The sequence below is a fragment of the Canis lupus genome, chromosome 26 (assembly GCF_003254725.2).
Source record: "Canis lupus dingo isolate Sandy chromosome 26, ASM325472v2, whole genome shotgun sequence".
Classification (NCBI taxonomy): domain Eukaryota; kingdom Metazoa; phylum Chordata; class Mammalia; order Carnivora; family Canidae; genus Canis; species Canis lupus.
In genome coordinates this window covers 14,629,807-14,645,911 of record NC_064268.1, presented here as the reverse complement: position 1 = coordinate 14,645,911, position 16,105 = coordinate 14,629,807, and the positions used below count along the sequence as shown (strand labels likewise).

Sequence of the window (16,105 nt, the reverse complement as noted above, 5' to 3'; positions counted from 1 at the left end):
AAATGAGTTTTCTGATTCCTTCCAATCAGCCTCAGGCTGGCTCCCATATGGCAGCAGGGCTGGCCTGGGCAGCTTCTGGCTCTTATGGTGTCCCCTCGTTCCCCAACAACTCTAGAGGGAAGTGAGGGCTGTCTCCTGAGCACCTGGGAAGGGTTGCTGGGGAGGGTCCTTGGGGGCTGGGTCTGGCTCACTTCTTGTCCTTGATCCAAATGCTGTGATCAGGCCTGGGTCATGTGCCCATCCTGCAGCCCGAGTGGAGTGGGTAGGTGAGACCGGCCTTACCAAAAACCATATGGACTGGGATCCCAAGAAGGAAGTTTCCCCCAAAGAAAATTGAAATATTCTTTTCAGCAAAAGGGGAAATGCAGATCAGCTGGACAGAAGCAACAGATGCCCACTACCATCATCTCACTGTTAATGTTAGTTTTCACATAACTAGTTTTCCTTTCTTGTGTCATGGAATCTCTCCATAGCATGAGTTCAAGTCCATCTCATTCTAAAAGTATTTGTGAATTTGTGAATATTTGCACATGAATTAAGATTCACAGAGTACAAAAGGATTTATTTATTTTTAAAGATTTTATTTATTTATTCATGAGAGACACAGAGAGAGAGGCAGAGACACAGGCAGGGGGAGAAGCAGTTTCCCTGCAGGGAGCCCGACGTGGGACTCGACCCCAGGACCCCGGGATCACGCCCTGAACTGAAGGCAGACTACTGAGCAGACCACTGAGCCACCCAGGTGCCCCAGTACAAAAGGATTTTATTTATTTATTTATTTATTTATTTATTTATTTATTTATTTATTTATTTATGATAGTCACAGAGAGAGAGAGAGAGAGAGAGAGGTAGAGACACAGGCAGAGGGAGAAGCAGGCTCCATGCACCGGGAGCCCGACGTGGGATTTGATCCCTGGTCTCCAGGATCATGCCCTGGGCCAAAGGCAGGCGCCAAACCGCTGCGCCACCCAGGGATCCCTACAAAAGGATTTAAGTGAAATGTTTCTCTGCCGTACTTTTCATATCTGTGACTTATTTATTTTCTAACTGGAAGTTTGTACCTCTTACTCTCCTGAAAGGTACAGCATTGGGAATATAGTCAATACTACTGTAATAACTTTATCTGGTGACAAATGTCACTACACTTATCTGCTTACCATAGAGAGCACCGCATAATGTATATAATTGTTGAGTCACTATGTTGTACACTTGACACTAATATAATATTGCATGTTGATTATACTTCAATTAACAATTAGAAAAATAAAAACAAAAAATGTTTCTTCCACCTCTCTTCCCCACCACCCCCCCTTCCCTTCCATAGCATTTTGGAAATCCTCCCAGAGTGTCTGCATTTACAAAGCTATATAAATGTAAACAGTGCCCACATGCATGGAGAATATTTATTTTTATGTATCAACGTATCTTGGAGACTGTTCTGAATGACTACATAGCACACTTCCTCATTTTAGTTTATAGCTGCGTAGAATTCCCTTGTGTCATGTACCCGCATTTGTGTCTTCTGCTCATGGACCCTCAGGGTGTTTTCAATCTTTTGCCATTGCAAGTAGAACAGTAAGAGCTATTCTTTTATAGTCACCTTGCACAGGATGGCGCCTCTAGGAGATTTCCTAGAAGTGCAATCATTGCATTGGGTCCGAGGACTTATGCAGTGGAAATGTACATGATTGCAGCCCCAAAGCCCCCTAATAAAGTGGTAACAACGTGTGCCCCTCCTTCCTACAGTGACACTGGTGTTTGAAATAGGGGTTGGATGGGGTTCAGGCAGGGAGGGGGGGTAGGGGGCGGGGAGATTCTTGCCTATTCTCCCATGGCAATGCCTGTGACCCATCCCCTGTCCTCATCTGTGTCTCCACAGAGCAAGCTGGTAAAGTACTTCAGCCGACAGCTGTCCTGCAAAAAGAAGGTGGCCCTGCAGGAGCGCAACGCCGAGCTGGATGGCTTCCCCCAGCTTCGACACTGGTTCCGGATCGTCGATGTGCGCAAGGAAGTCCTGGAGGTGACCAGAGACAGCCCCCCACCCCCTGCCCCTTCCTGGCCAGAAGCCAGCCCCTCCGACAGCAGGTTTTTGCCTGTGCCTGACGCAAATATGTGTTGGATGAAGGCGCAGAGGATCTCTGATGCTGTCCAAGTGGGTTGTTAAGAATATGGCTCTACATTCAGTTGGATCCTCTTTCAGCTCTGCCTATTTATTAGCTCAATCACCTTGGCCAAGTCACATTACCTTTTAGACCAGTGCTGCCCAGCAGAACTTCTGTTATGATGGAAATAATTTATATCCATGCTGTCCGCGCTACTGCATCGGACAGCATGCCGTACATAGCTGTCGGGTGCTTGAATTGTGATGAGTGCATGTGACTGATAAGCTGGATTTTTAATTGTATTTAATGTTAATTAATGTGCCCAGTGGCCACCATATTGGATCCCACCATTAAATGGGGGTAAAGATTATCTCCTCTTCTGAAGTAGCCAGAATAAAATGAGAAGATCCATCTAAAATGTTCCGCTCACAGTCTGGCATCTTACCATTGAAAACTTTGGAAGTAACGAGAGTGGACCACATCCTTAAAATCTCAAGGATAGTGAGATTTTTTTTCCTACCCTCTTGGATTCTAGGTCCCCACTGATTCCAGTGACTAGTCTGGCTCTTCCAAATAAAACTAGTTACTGAATGTTTGGGGCCAGGAGTTGTCCTAAGGGCTCTACACCCAGGATCTCAACTGTTGAGGCTCGCAATGACCTTTTGAGGTGGGGACAATTATCCCCATTGTGCAGAGCAGGAATATAAGGCTCAGAGATGAAGCAACTTCTCCTGTTAGAGTAGATGGGGCTGGCAGGAAAATGCAGCTCAGTAGGACTCTGGAGCCTATGGGAAGCACTGTGCTTTCTCCTCCTTTTGATGTTGCTGGGGGCTCCCTGAACTGGGCAGACAAGGGAGTGCCCCCCTTGCCTGCAGGACCAAGTGCCATTTCTCATGGTGCACCCTTCTTCTTGAAGAGGTCTTCCACCTTTTGTCTTTTCAGACGTTGACCTCTATGTGAGAGCTAGCATGAACCCACCTGATCCTGAGCTAGAGGAAAGGCCCACACATTCCTCAATCACACCCTACCCCAACCTCATGCATGCACACTGGCTGACGTATAATTCTATGTTCCTTTCATTCCCAGAATGGTAATTTCATGTGAATTTCCTTAAAATGAAAGGTCACGAGAAACTACAGACAGCACATTTTATTTGCATGGGCAAATCCACTTTTTAGAGGCTTTTGGGACCATTTATTTATCAAGCTGGATGAATACAGAGACAAAATCCTTTCAGCCAGGGATTGAAAACTGGTGGTTCCCATGCTGTTCTTCCTTGTATCTGATGCACAAACATTTTTTGTTTGTTTGGTATAGTGTTTGCAACAAATTTTTTGAGCCAATATTTAAAAGCTTAAAGAGTTTGCATTAAAAAACCCCAGATCGATCCCTGGGTGGCTGCAGCGGTTTGGTGCCTGCCTTTGGCCCAGGGCGTGATCCTGGAGACCCGGGATCGAATCCCACGTTGGGCTCCCAGTGCATGGAGCCTGCTTCTCCCTCTGCCTATGTCTCTGCCTCTCTCTCTCTCTCTGTGACTATTATAAAAAAAAAAAAAATTTAAAAAACCCCAGATCTCTGGCTTCTCTTGAAAAAGCCCAATTGGGGAACTCACTGAACTGAATTCCTGTCTGGTGGCAGTGGATGACCTGATTTCTGCTGCCCCTTTGGATCCTGTAGGCTCCTGCTAGTGAGCGGTTTTGCTCATTTACATTTACGTGGCCTGCAGGTGCCCCAACTCTGGCTCTTACCTTAGTCTGTTAGAATCCTGAGTCCACTAACTGGGAGATGGGGACGAGCTGGGGTTCCAGCTCTCTGTCTGTAGCTCCCATGTGCGTCCACCAGAGGTCCCCTTTCTGAGGAGGAAAAGGCTCCCAAGTAACAGCCTAGGTTCAGACTTACTTGCTGAGCAACCCTGGGCAAGTGGTCTAATCTCTCTGAATTTTAGTGTCCTAATTACAGACCAATGATGATGATGATGATGAAAGTATTCCTTTATGTGGTCTTTGTGATAGTAAAAAAGACCCCAGGGAAAGCCCTTAAAACAGTGCACCATCCATTTCATTTTGGTTTATTATTATCATTTTATTGGAAGGAAGTGCATCTGGTCTCTTAGTCCGCATTTCTTAAGGCTTTGTCCATTTTTAATGTCGTTATTACTTTTGTGTTTTTTTTCTATGACCCCAAATTTCAGTGAAAATTGAGTATTTGGGGGAGTAAATGATAGGATTAAAATGCACAAGTAAATCCTGCAGCAAAGAAGAGAATTATTTTATGCTGTCAGTGAGTCTCTCTAAATGTGATTTGTTTTGTACCTTCAGATCCTGGACCATCAGTTTTCTTAAAGTGGGCTTTACAAGCCATGTGTCTCTATTTGAGAAAAGCCCTAAATGACTCAAATATTGTTTTTTCCTGCTCCTTGCCCTAGTGAATTGGAAAGGCACTGATTTGTCTTTGTGGCCTTTGGCCTGCATCTGTTTTGAGGTGGGGAAAGAAACTTTCCTCTTTTTGGCTGCCAGTTTAATGCCTGTATGTGTGGTAGAGAGGCTGGTGTGGTGGTGGTGGTGGTCTGATTTTGTTGTAATACACAGATATTGCCACAAGAGGGCAGTAATATTCCACATTGTCCTAGAAACTCCATCTTTAGGTATCTCAAATTCTTACTTAAATAATATATGTAAAAACAATGGATACCATTAACTGCTATAAAATGAAGCCTCTTCGTTTCATATACATGTATAGCTATAGATGTACACAGATGCATAAATGCAAAAAGATGCATAAATATTGAAGTTTGACAAATTTCAAGGTGTATCCATATCATGGTGTTCAGGGACACATCATTTTGGGAAAGGGAGGGTGGTTGCTTTTGGTGGTGAAGGGAAATTTATATCTGGGAATCCTACCCTCTCCAGAGGTATCATGTCCCCATCCTATGCTATACCCCAGCCTTAGCACTTTGTCTTAGAATGCAAAATTGTGCCCTGTGGGCTGGGACACAAATCCAGTTCCATTTCCAGCACTGGACTACAGACAGGGTTCTGTTCTATGCTCAGGCTACTGCCTCTTAGGATTCCTAAGGCCCCAATCTAGACCCTTGAATGTGTAGCTTGGGAGGACAGCCATCAAGAGACTTGGGCTCTGCTCTGAGTTCACTCCTGTATTGGGGCCAAGCCAAGCCAAGCCAAGCAGGAGGCCCAGAGAGCCATCCAAAGATGATGAAAGTGGGATCTGCCCATAAGAAGTTCAGAGAGTACAGAGGAGGGCAGATAATTAACCACCACCATCTATGAAGCACTGACTGCGTGCTCACAATAGGTGCTACCTTACAAAGTAGGTGCCATTAAGACTCCCATTGTACAGGTGAATAAAATGAGGCTCAGAGAGCGTAAGTGACTTGCCCAAGGTAATGAGCGGCAAAGCTGAGATTCAAATCCAAGTCTGTCTGACCCTAGAGTCAGAGACCTCAGCTGCAGTTCACACAGGGTTGGGTGTTGCACGTAGGTACTGCTAGAGGGCAGTGTGGAGGCTAAGCCCACTACCCTTCCCTCTGGGCACCTGAGGTGTGTTTACCATCTTTCTTCCTTCCCTCTTCTAGGAAATCACCCCCGGCCAGCTGAGTCTGGAGGACCTCTTGGAGATGACAGATGAGCAGGTGTGTGAGACCGTGGAGAAATACGGAGCCAACCGGGAGGAGTGTGCCCGTCTCAATGCCTCCCTGTCCTGTCTCCGGAACGTCCATATGTCAGGTGAGCAGGCCTTGGGGATGGAGACTCGTCCCCAAAACATCTGCCTCAGTTCCTCTAGATTTCTGTGCCTGAGCTGCAGGCCAGGATGAGACAGAGTCAGCTTTAAATACCACTCATGAGCAGAGAAAAGAGAGGCCTGGATTCGGAAGCCAGAGGTGGTGAGGGCAGCTCTTGGAAGCTCTTCCTTAAGGGAGAGCTCAGGTGTAGGGCATTTGGTTCTGGATAACACCAGCCAAAGGGTTATTAGTTCATCCACATAGTTGTTTCAGTTTCCACCACAAGGTGTCGCTGCAGAACCTCAGTCTGGACCCATCAGGCAGCTGGTTTTCTGCACAAGCCTTTACCGGGTTCAGCATGGGACATTCAACAAGTATTTACTGACTACTGTGTGCCAGCAGGCTGGGATACAGCAGGGAATGCAAGAGAACGTATTTGGAACAGGTCATTGGCCCAGATTCCCCTTGCATGCCCTTTGGTAGTCTTTCTTGCTAGCGTAGCCTTATCAAAGTTATCATCAAAAGGGACCCTGAATCAGGGGCTGTCCTGTCATTGAAGAATATATGGCAACAACCCTGGCCTCAGTTACAAGATGGCAGTAGCACCCTCTCAGTCCTGGTCATGACAAACAAAAATGTCTCCAGATAGTCTACGTGGCCAGGTAACCTTCCAGAAAGTTTGTATCAATTTATGCCTCTCCCCAGATCCTGCCCCCTACAATACACGAGGGTGAGCATTGATGTTAGGTTCTTAATTGCTTTTCTGAGTTCACAACTTCCATCAGAATTCTGCTACTGAGTTCAGTGAAGTCCTTATAAATGGAGCTGGCCTCCAGCTCTGCCTGAGATAGGTGTTTCACTCATCTGTGGTGACATCCTGGGCTGGACAAGACCATGAGAGGGCCTCTAATCTTGTGTTTTCCAGTTTTGATCAAGATGCCTAGAAATGAATCGGATTTACACTGCAACTCTGTACAGATACACACACACACACACCCATACACATACATACCTGAAACGAGTCTCGTGAAATAAAGAATGGCCATCAAACACATTCTTACTATGCATGGTATTTTGCATCCTTTCCTATTTTATCCTGTATTACTTACCAAATGCTGTTCATGACCCACCACTTTCATGTCACACCTCACTTATGGATTGTGAGCCATGGTTTGAAAGACAGCGATCTTTGTGGTCCTGGTGGGGAGAAAAATTTTTCTCTCTACTCTTCTGGGTCCTTGGCTGAAATGGCCCCTGTAATAAAAGACAGATTAACAGAAGAAAAAAAAGTTTTAAAGTTTAATAACATGGTTACTTCCTGTATGTGTGGAAGAGCCTTGGGGAAACTGAGGAACTCCTTAGAGTGACCCAAGACACCACTTTCAATTGCATCTCTAGTTAAAGACAAAGGAGGCAGTTGGGGGGTGGGGCAGTTGTGGGAGGTGACCGGGAAAAGCACAAATAACAAAGGGAAAGTGGGTGTGCAAAAGTCTCTGCCTTCTCCATTGAGAGGAAGAAGTTTCTAGAGTCACCCTTCTGATACTGAGTTGGAGACACCTTTATAAATGGAGGTTTCCTGTATAAATGTCAATGTCTTTTGCAAAAGTGCAACTTCTACTCATGTTTCAGAGCTTCACCCGTGTCTACTGTTTCTTCAAAATAATCAGCCTCAAATAGCTTTTATGCTAAAGGGACATATCTTGGGGTAGCAAATTCTGCTCCCTGTCATCCTTTTGCCTCTACAAAGTCTTCCCAGGCAGCTCAGATGCCATCTACAATGTCCTGCTTCTGATACCAACCTTATGGCCACTGGGACCTTGACATCAGTGGCCAAGTGCTGCACGTTTGCCCAAATCCTATGGCACTTAGTGTTGAGGTCACCATGGGGAGCAGCGCAACTCAGTGCCATGTGGGGTACATTCCATTGAACACAACCCAAGTAGGTGTTGGAAGCGAAGACCTTGTTATTACTTGTTATAAGGAAGGAGGCAGGGAGATAGCTCTCCAAGCAAGGCCTCTCCCAACAACAAAATCGGGGAGGGGTTTAAGCTGCAGGTTCATACGTATTCAGGGAGGAGCATGACAAAGGATGGTTCAGGCTAGAATTGGGGCAAAAGTCATCCTCAGGTGGCAGAGTCCAGGTCCTAGTTGACTGAAGTCACAGGCCAGCCAGGTTCAGCATCATCAGCGCTCTGGCTCCAGGTAGTCCAGTATTTGTGTACTCAACAGGGTTTAAATCCTGCAGAAATGACACAAGAGTGGACATTAGGTCAGTCTTTACTTTTGAAAAAGCACTGGGAGCTTTACCACTGATTTATTGTCTCTGCAGTGGTCAGACTATGTCCTGGCTTGGGAGTGGCTGTTTGTTTTTCACTTTCTTTTGTTCCCTTAAAATCATTAACTACCAAGATCTATTTTTTTTCCTGCAATTTTTATGCATCCCAAGAAGTTCTGCAAGAAATGTGCTTGTGCAAATAGTGCTGGTCTGGCATCGATCACAAAACGGCTGGGGTCCTAACATGACTTCTGTGATGTTAAGAAAGCTGTGTCTCATCTTTACTTTTCTGGGGACCCTTAGCTCTGTCTTGTCTACACACCCAGCTCCGAATTTCCTTGGTGTCATACTTCATGTCTGATCTTCCTGTATGCCACATAGTTGTTTGTCACATTTTAATTTAAATTTTAACCTTTTTTTTTGGGGGGGGTGTGATTTAAAAAAAAAAGGATGCCTATCTCCCTACCAAACTGTAAGCTGCAGAAGGGCAGGGATCATACCTCTTTTGGCTCACCATTTTATTCCCAGCCAGAGATCAGTATGTGATACAATATTTGGCACACTCTAGGAACTTAGTAAATATTTTTGAATTAATGCACCTTTCCCCACATGTAGCCCACGCAAATCACCAATGGCTTAAAGTATATGGCCTTTCCATGGGTTGTAAAGAAAGCTCAGGATTTGGCTTCTATTTGGAGCCCCACCGTTCACATTTCCCCCTCAAGCCTTGACTATTGGCTAAATCTACTAGTTACTTAGAGTTTTCTAGACCAGGCATGGATTTCACATGGATTTCTTGCTCCCAGTGCCACTGCCTAGAATTCTCTTTCTCTTTGTTTTTCCAGGGAACCCCTGCTTATCCTCAAACTCAACTCCTGCCTCAAAGCCTCTGCACTTTGTTGAACGAATGAATGAATGCTTCTGTCACCAACTGACCATGTCTTGCAGTGGTTGTTAGTTTCCTGGCTCCCTCATCTAAATGTGACCTCCCGCTGGGCAGGTGCAGGACAAACCTAGCTCCTGGCTGGGGTTGTCTCTGTTAAGGGAAGACCCAGGATGCTGTTGGATGTGCTTGCCACTAATCTCCACCAAGGGGAAGCAGTGAGCCATCCTGCACCCATCCTTCTTTTAAATCTTCCCTCAAAAATGATCATTGGTTCCTAGAAGCTTCTAACTATCTTGGGAGCTGGATGATTCCATCATTTCCTGCCCTTCGCTTTAACTAAAAATGTTATCCCAAACTAAGGAACAAACTAGTGTCTTTCCCACGAGACTCTTGTTCTTAAGCATCATGCCATATTTATGCACCCTGGTAACCCCAGCTCTCGGCTGGAGGGCTGGAGTCTTCTACGGCAGTGAAGTCAGATATTTTAAATTCTGGCTTGTAAATGGTGACTCGATGCATGTTTGTTAAATGACTGAGGGAATGCAAGTTGTATTGAGAAACTCATGGAAGCAGATAGAGACAAGTAAGCTTTATGCCTGGCTGAGGATACTCTCTGCCTCTCTCTCTCTCTCTTAGGGGATCAGGCAACTTTATTTTAGACGTGTGACTCTAATCTTAGTTTTCTCCTTGGGTTGGGTATATTTTTGTTTTCCAGTGTCCAAGGAGCCCCTGAGTTAGGAAAAAAAAAAATTAACCATTCTTGACTTTTCAGAGCTTGTTAGATCAGCCTCAGCCTGAAACTGAAGAAGCCTCAACAGGCTCGGGGGACCCCAAATCCATGATATCTTAACCTTTTCTTATCATATCAGATGTGGCCTGAAACCAAAAAAACATTCAGTCATTCAACAAAGTTTGTGGAATGCCTGCACTGTGTCAGGGACTGTTCTGATCTCTGAAAATGCAGGCTTGGATGTCAGTCCTCGGGGGTTTACGTTCTAGCGGGGGAGACAGATGACACGTTATGATCATAATAAGCAAATGAATTGCAAAGTGTGTTAGAGTAAGTGCAGTGGGGGACAGAAGAAGAAAAGTGGAGCAGTCTCAGGGCGGTTGGCAGAGCCTTCTGGGAATGGTGGCCAGGTTGTCCTATTAAATAGTGTGGTCAGGGCAGGCCTTCCTCCTATTCAGTTTTCCTCTCTGCTCTCCTTTCCCAGGCTTTCACTGTCTGCTAACAGTGTGGAATCTGGACAAACCCAGCCTCTGCCAAATTCTGAGTCTGCAACCTATCAACTATGTGATTTTCAGTATGGCCTCTCCAGATTCTGAGCTTAGTTTCTTAAGTAGTGGGATGAAGATGATGATCATTTCCACCCAGTGGTTGTTGGAAGGATTACATAAGATGGCACAGGCAAAGCATGGGGCCTGGCTCAGATTAGGTACATGATGAGTCCTCTTGTTACCATTACTGTCATTGTCCTCATTAGCACCATCCCTGCCCCTGTCCTACATCCATTACCACCATCTCTGCTGAAGTTCTACTGCCATCACCACCCATCACCACCATTGTGTCATCACCATCACCACCACCAGCCACACCATCACCACCACCATCAGTGCCACCAACATCACCACCACCACTATCCACACCATCACCACACCATCAACCACACCATCATCATCACCATCACCACCAGCCCACCACCACCACCATTAGTGCCACCAACATCACTACCACCACTATCCACACCATCATCATCACCACCATCACTACTATCAGCATCACCATCACCACCATCATCATCACCACCAACATCACCACCATCGCTATCTACACCATCACCATACCACCAACTACACTATCACCACCACCATTATCATCACCATCACTAACATTGTCATCACCACCATCACCACCACTATTACCATCACCAGGGTCCACTAGCCTTTCTCTGCCCCCAACTCTTTTCCCTCTACCTTTCTGCCATACTCCTCCCTTTTTTTTTCTCCAAAGGGTCCCTGGCCTTCAGTTTTCTAATTATGCTTCTAATTCTGTGTTTCTCTGATTTCCCTTCCCCTGGAGCCACTGTCTCCCTCAACATTGCTGCTTCTTTAGAACCTATTCCCCCCGCCCCCTGTTTGACTTGATTGTTCTCTAGAGGTGGCCCACGTTTCCTCTGGCCAAAAGCATCAAACAGAAAAGCCCAAACAATTTTTTCATGGCACATGGCCCCATTTTCTCCATCATGGTCAGTACAGAGCCAAGGTCCTAGGGTTAAATTGATTTATTGCTGGAAGGGTGTATTCCTGCCATTTGCTCCCTCTCCCCTTCAGCCCCAGACTGGGCCTCAGGCCTGAAGACCACAGCCTCTCTCCTTGAACTCTCCTCTCTGGGTCACAGCTGCTTATCAGAGAAGAACTTGGAGGGGACAAGGCTCAGAGATCAGAATACAGATGCTGTGCTTTTCTTTCTCTTCTGCTTCATCTTTGTCTGTACTCTTGGTCTTTTGACTGTTTTCAGACTAATAATGGGCAATCATTTGCATCTTTGCTTTCCCAAGGAAAGACCCAGGTCCCACATCATGGAAGACCTTGATTTTCTCCTTCCTTCCTTTCCTTCTTCTATACTGATTTATCAAGCACTCAGTATGTATCAGGCACTGTGCTAGATTCCAGGCTTGGGGACTCTTTTAGGGCTTCAGGGTGGAGAGCTGAGAACCAAAGCGCAAGGAGGAATTCTCCTAATGACTTGGGTGGGGGTGGGGGGGGGTAGCATGCAGAAGTGCCTTGTGGCTGGAGGCAGCATGTTACATTCCAAGCACAGACAGACCTGTGTGACTGGAAGTCTGGGCCGGCCTTCACAGTGGACCCTGGCACAGAGCTTGCATAATGGGATTTTGAGCAGAAGATGCTCAGATCATTGTTCACTTTTCAGACAAACACTCTGGTTTCAGAGGAGGGGAGTGGCTTAGAGTGAGTTGCTGGTAAGTGCAGCAGGAGGAGGCTCGAGGACTTCCAGGGTGTTGGAGGGTTGTGGAATGCAAAGGTCAAGAAAGAATTCTTGAGATTTTGTGTGGTGCAACTTAGTAAGTTTATTTAAGTAGCATGGGGACAGGGGCAGAAAAAATGGGCAGAAAAAGCTGAACTTTTGTTGTATGAAGCTGGTGGTTGTATGCTTTGTGCTCAAGGGGGAAGGGACATGTAGGGAGTAGATCCTAAGTGTCTTCGGATTTCTACTCCTAAAACTACTTTCCCAAGATTTTTCTAGTGCTTATCATTGAGCTTGACATTAATTATTGGTGAGAAATACAGGCAGTCAAGAGGTCCTTGAAGAATGTAGCAATCAGCACATATTGATCCTTATCGGAACTCTGCAGGCTGTAGGCCAGCCTTCTGGGCTAAAGATGAACATTTTTTCTGCTTCCATCCCTTATCACAGGGAGAGAGAGAGGAGGCTGGGGTACAATTGGCCAGTAGGTACCCCCATGCCCTAGCAGCCTCTCTGGAGCTTGTGCTGTGGGGCCCCCTCCAGCTCCTCCTCCTGCGTGTCCAGGGGGAGGACTGGGAGCCAGGAGAAAAACAGGACACAAAATGCCCTGAAATAGGACAGCCTCAGATGTTCTCTTGCTCCTTCCCGGTTTGGGCGTCGAATGAAGCCCACTAGAACCTTGCCTTCACTACAGCCTTCCTTAGACTGGCACAAAGAGTGAGAGCAGGATTGATTGCCCTATTGTTCCAGTTGCTTCTAACTTTGGGCTGACTGGGGAGGCTGAGGGAGAGTGGCCCCTCCCAAAGCCCACCACAGTGTCTGGTGTGTTCCAGAGCCCATGTCCTCTTTCGATCATCAAACCCTCTCCAGCCCTGGGCTATAGATCCCCAGGAACACCTTGCACACAAGGTGCCACTTGGGGTCTCTCAGTGGCGAGTGATAGAAACTTAATGCAGCCTTACTCACAAGTGGCTCATGCATTCATTCAATAAATACCAATCCAACTTCCTGGCTCAGTCACTGTTGGGGGCCAAGGGACATAGTGGTGGGTACAGCCCACCAGCTTCCTGCGCTCAGGGACCTTATATTCTAGACCCACACTGTCCAATCAAGCAGCCACTAGATTGTTGGGTGTGAGTTTAGTTCGGGCTGTGTGCTGGGGCACCCAAATATTGCCTTTCCATGTAACTTGGGTTTCTTATAGAATTAGTTCATAAGGGGAGACTGGAGATTCAGAGCAAGGTCTCTAACCTGTCCTGATGTGGGTAAGCCAGTCTGGGTTTTTGGAGACCTCTGGAAGCCAGCATGTCCATCTGTTGCAGGGAGACCAGGAAGAGGGACCAGTGTAGACACCTATGGAAGGTTATGGTTCTTTGGAGCTGTTCCCTCTGGGAGTTTGCAGGAAAGTGTCTGGTGTCAGATTTGAGGTCACTGTTGGTCACCAGGGCCCACTGTCAGGATGAAGGAGCAGGACCCGACGAAGGATAAACTAGACCGGCACCTCTACATCTGTCTCCTATTGTCCTGGACCACAACACTCCAGGTGGACCCCACTGGAGTCTCCTGCTTCCTACACTTCTCACATTTTATATGACTTTGGCCAGCTCTAATCTGGGACCCAACAGAGAAGGAAATTCTGGAAACGTGGATGCCAGCATAGCCAAGTTGACAATACACTGGGGAAGTGCAGGGAGCAGGAAGAGAGGCGAGCAGCAGCATGGAAGGTACAGGGAGGGGAAGAGAGTCAGGTATCCAGCTCCTCAGGAGCCTCAGAGCCACAGCAAGAATTGGGTTTCTTTGAAGCAGAATAGGAGGCTGTTGGAGGGTGTGTGTGTGTGTTTTTTTTTTTTAAGATTTTATTTATTTATTAATGAGAGAGACAGAGAGAAAGTGAGAGGCAGAGACACAGGCAGAGGGAGAAGCAGGCTCCATGCAGGGAGCCTGGCGTGGAGCTGACGTGGGACTCGATCCCAGGTCTCCAGGATCACGCCCTGAGCTGAAGGCGGCGCTAAACCACTGAGCCACCTGGGCTGCCCTATTGGAGGGGTTTTAAGAAGGGAATTGTCTTGGTTTGATTTCATTCAGGTCATCAGGCAAGGGTGAATGGAACTGGTTTTAGGCAAGTTCCAATCCATTGGCCAATCTCTCTTCCTCCTTTTTCATCCCTTAGTTCTACTTCCCTTGGGCTTGGCCTCAGCTCCCCCTGCTTATTTATCTCTATCTTTCTTTCCTCATCTGTAAAATGGGGATGCTGGTAGTATTTTCCTTGTGGCACCGTTGCCACAAAATAAATGAATTAATACAAATAAACAGTCTGATGTCTGGCCAATTATATGCCTAATACATGGTCGGCTATGGTTATCTTCATTATTTTAAGTTGCTCCCTCTACCCTCTGCCCTGCCCTGCCCCTGGCCTTTGTCTTATAGCCAGGGAAGGAGAACCCCTGCTGAGAAACCTCATCCAGGGCTTCATCTGCCCTTCCCAATATAGCTGCTACTTTTACTTTCTTGCTTGCCACCTTTGGCCTGTCTCTTTAGACCCCCGCCACTTCATGCGGTCAGCCCTGGCTTTTGTAGGAGCCTCCCAGTGAGAACAAAGAGAATCTGGTTTCTGGCTTTCATGTCTGATCCAAGCCAAGGTTCCCCCCTCCCTGTATTCCTTACATTCTGGATGTACAGAGTGAGAAGAATTAGGCTCCAAACTGAGACTGAACTTGGACCGTGGAATCTGCAGGGGCCGAATTGTTTGAGGCTTGTGGGTTCTATGTTTACTAACCAGCCGAGCTGAATCAGACTGAAACTGACCATTCCATCTTAGAGTCAGACCCAAGCCCCTTCCCCCAGGCTCCCAGGTGGTCCATCTCCAGATGGCTTCATTAGCTTATCATACCAGCTACCCTGACCTCATTGCTTTTCTTTGAAAAGCCCACCTCAGGGCCTTTGCACAGGTCATCCTTTCTGCCTGGAGTGTTGTGGCCCCAATCTTCCCATGGCTGGTTCCTTGTCATTTTGGTGTCAGCTCAGATGCCACCTCCCCAGCGAGTCCCACGTCTGTCCCAGCCATTCACAATCCCCTTACTTTATCGTGTTTTCTTCACTGTTCCTATGACATCTGAAATGATTCTGTTTATGTGTCTGTTTGTTTCTCTACGCCTCACTAGCACAGTGGTTCCCAGACCTGTGTGTGCATCAGCATCCCCAGTAGGGCTCCCAGATTTTCTGTTGTGGCTGTTCTAGAGAAGCACCTAGGCACCTGCATTTATAAGCAGTTCCCAGGTTCTGCTGTGGCTGGGGGTTTGGGGACACCACTTGGAGAACGGCTGTGCCAGAACCGTTCCAGAGCCTGGCTTTGAAGGGTTGAGTAAAAGGTAGTCACTGAGTGGTTAAGTGAATGAGAGTGGCCCATGATACTAGTAAAAGCAGAAATTGGTGGAGTTCTTACTGACAGAAGCAATGTGCTAGATCATCGACAGGCAGCACTAGCTCATTGAATCCTTTCGACAACCTCATGAGGTTTATACACTTAGTTTTTTTATTTACTGGTAAGAAAACGGAGGCCCAGAGAGGTAGACACTTTCACCAGGGTCACACAGCAGTGTGTTAGAGCCAGGGTTGGAACTCAGGTTGGTCTGACTCCTGTCAAGCCAAGCGTCCTCCCATAAGACAGAGGGTGGGGATGGCTTTCTCCTTAGCCCTGGAGTTGGGGGGGAGGGTCCATGTATTTCCATTTGCTCAGCTGGAGTGTGCACCCCTCTGGGGAGCTTATAGGGGTGTGGCAGCTTAAACCAGAAATGAGAGAAAAAGACATTATTTAGAGCATATATGTAAATACTGAATAACAACAACATTGCATATGCACAGAACACATTCGGTTTTAAGAAGCCCCTGCCTGCAGATGGTCTTATTTTCATCCTCACAGATGTATGAGTGGTGTGGGCAGACCAGGATAAGCACCCATTTCACAGGTGAGAAAACAGAGGCCAGCAGAAGGCTGCTCTGACTTGCCATGGAGCTGGAATTGGAACGGCAGCACCTGTTCCTGCTGCTCAGCACAGAGCCCTTTCTACAGTGGGGTGTTTGGGGCTGCTGGCGGGGGCCGCCTTGCCCCTCCAGG

General features: G+C 46.9%; 1 protein-coding gene across 15 annotated transcripts in view; it reads left to right on the top strand.

Annotated features, from left to right (window-relative positions):
• Positions 1-16,105, top strand: part of KSR2 (kinase suppressor of ras 2) — a 442,470-nt gene that overhangs the window by 120,408 nt on the left and 305,957 nt on the right. For all 15 annotated transcript variants that reach the window (XR_007406266.1, XM_049102042.1, XM_049102049.1 and 12 more), the window contains 2 exons: positions 1,880-2,020; positions 5,698-5,848. Coding sequence is in view for 14 of the 15 variants with exons in the window: in XM_049102042.1 (XP_048957999.1) it covers positions 1,880-2,020; positions 5,698-5,848 (292 nt within the window). In the remaining variant the exon portion in view is untranslated. The remainder of the gene's footprint in view (positions 1-1,879; positions 2,021-5,697; positions 5,849-16,105) is intronic.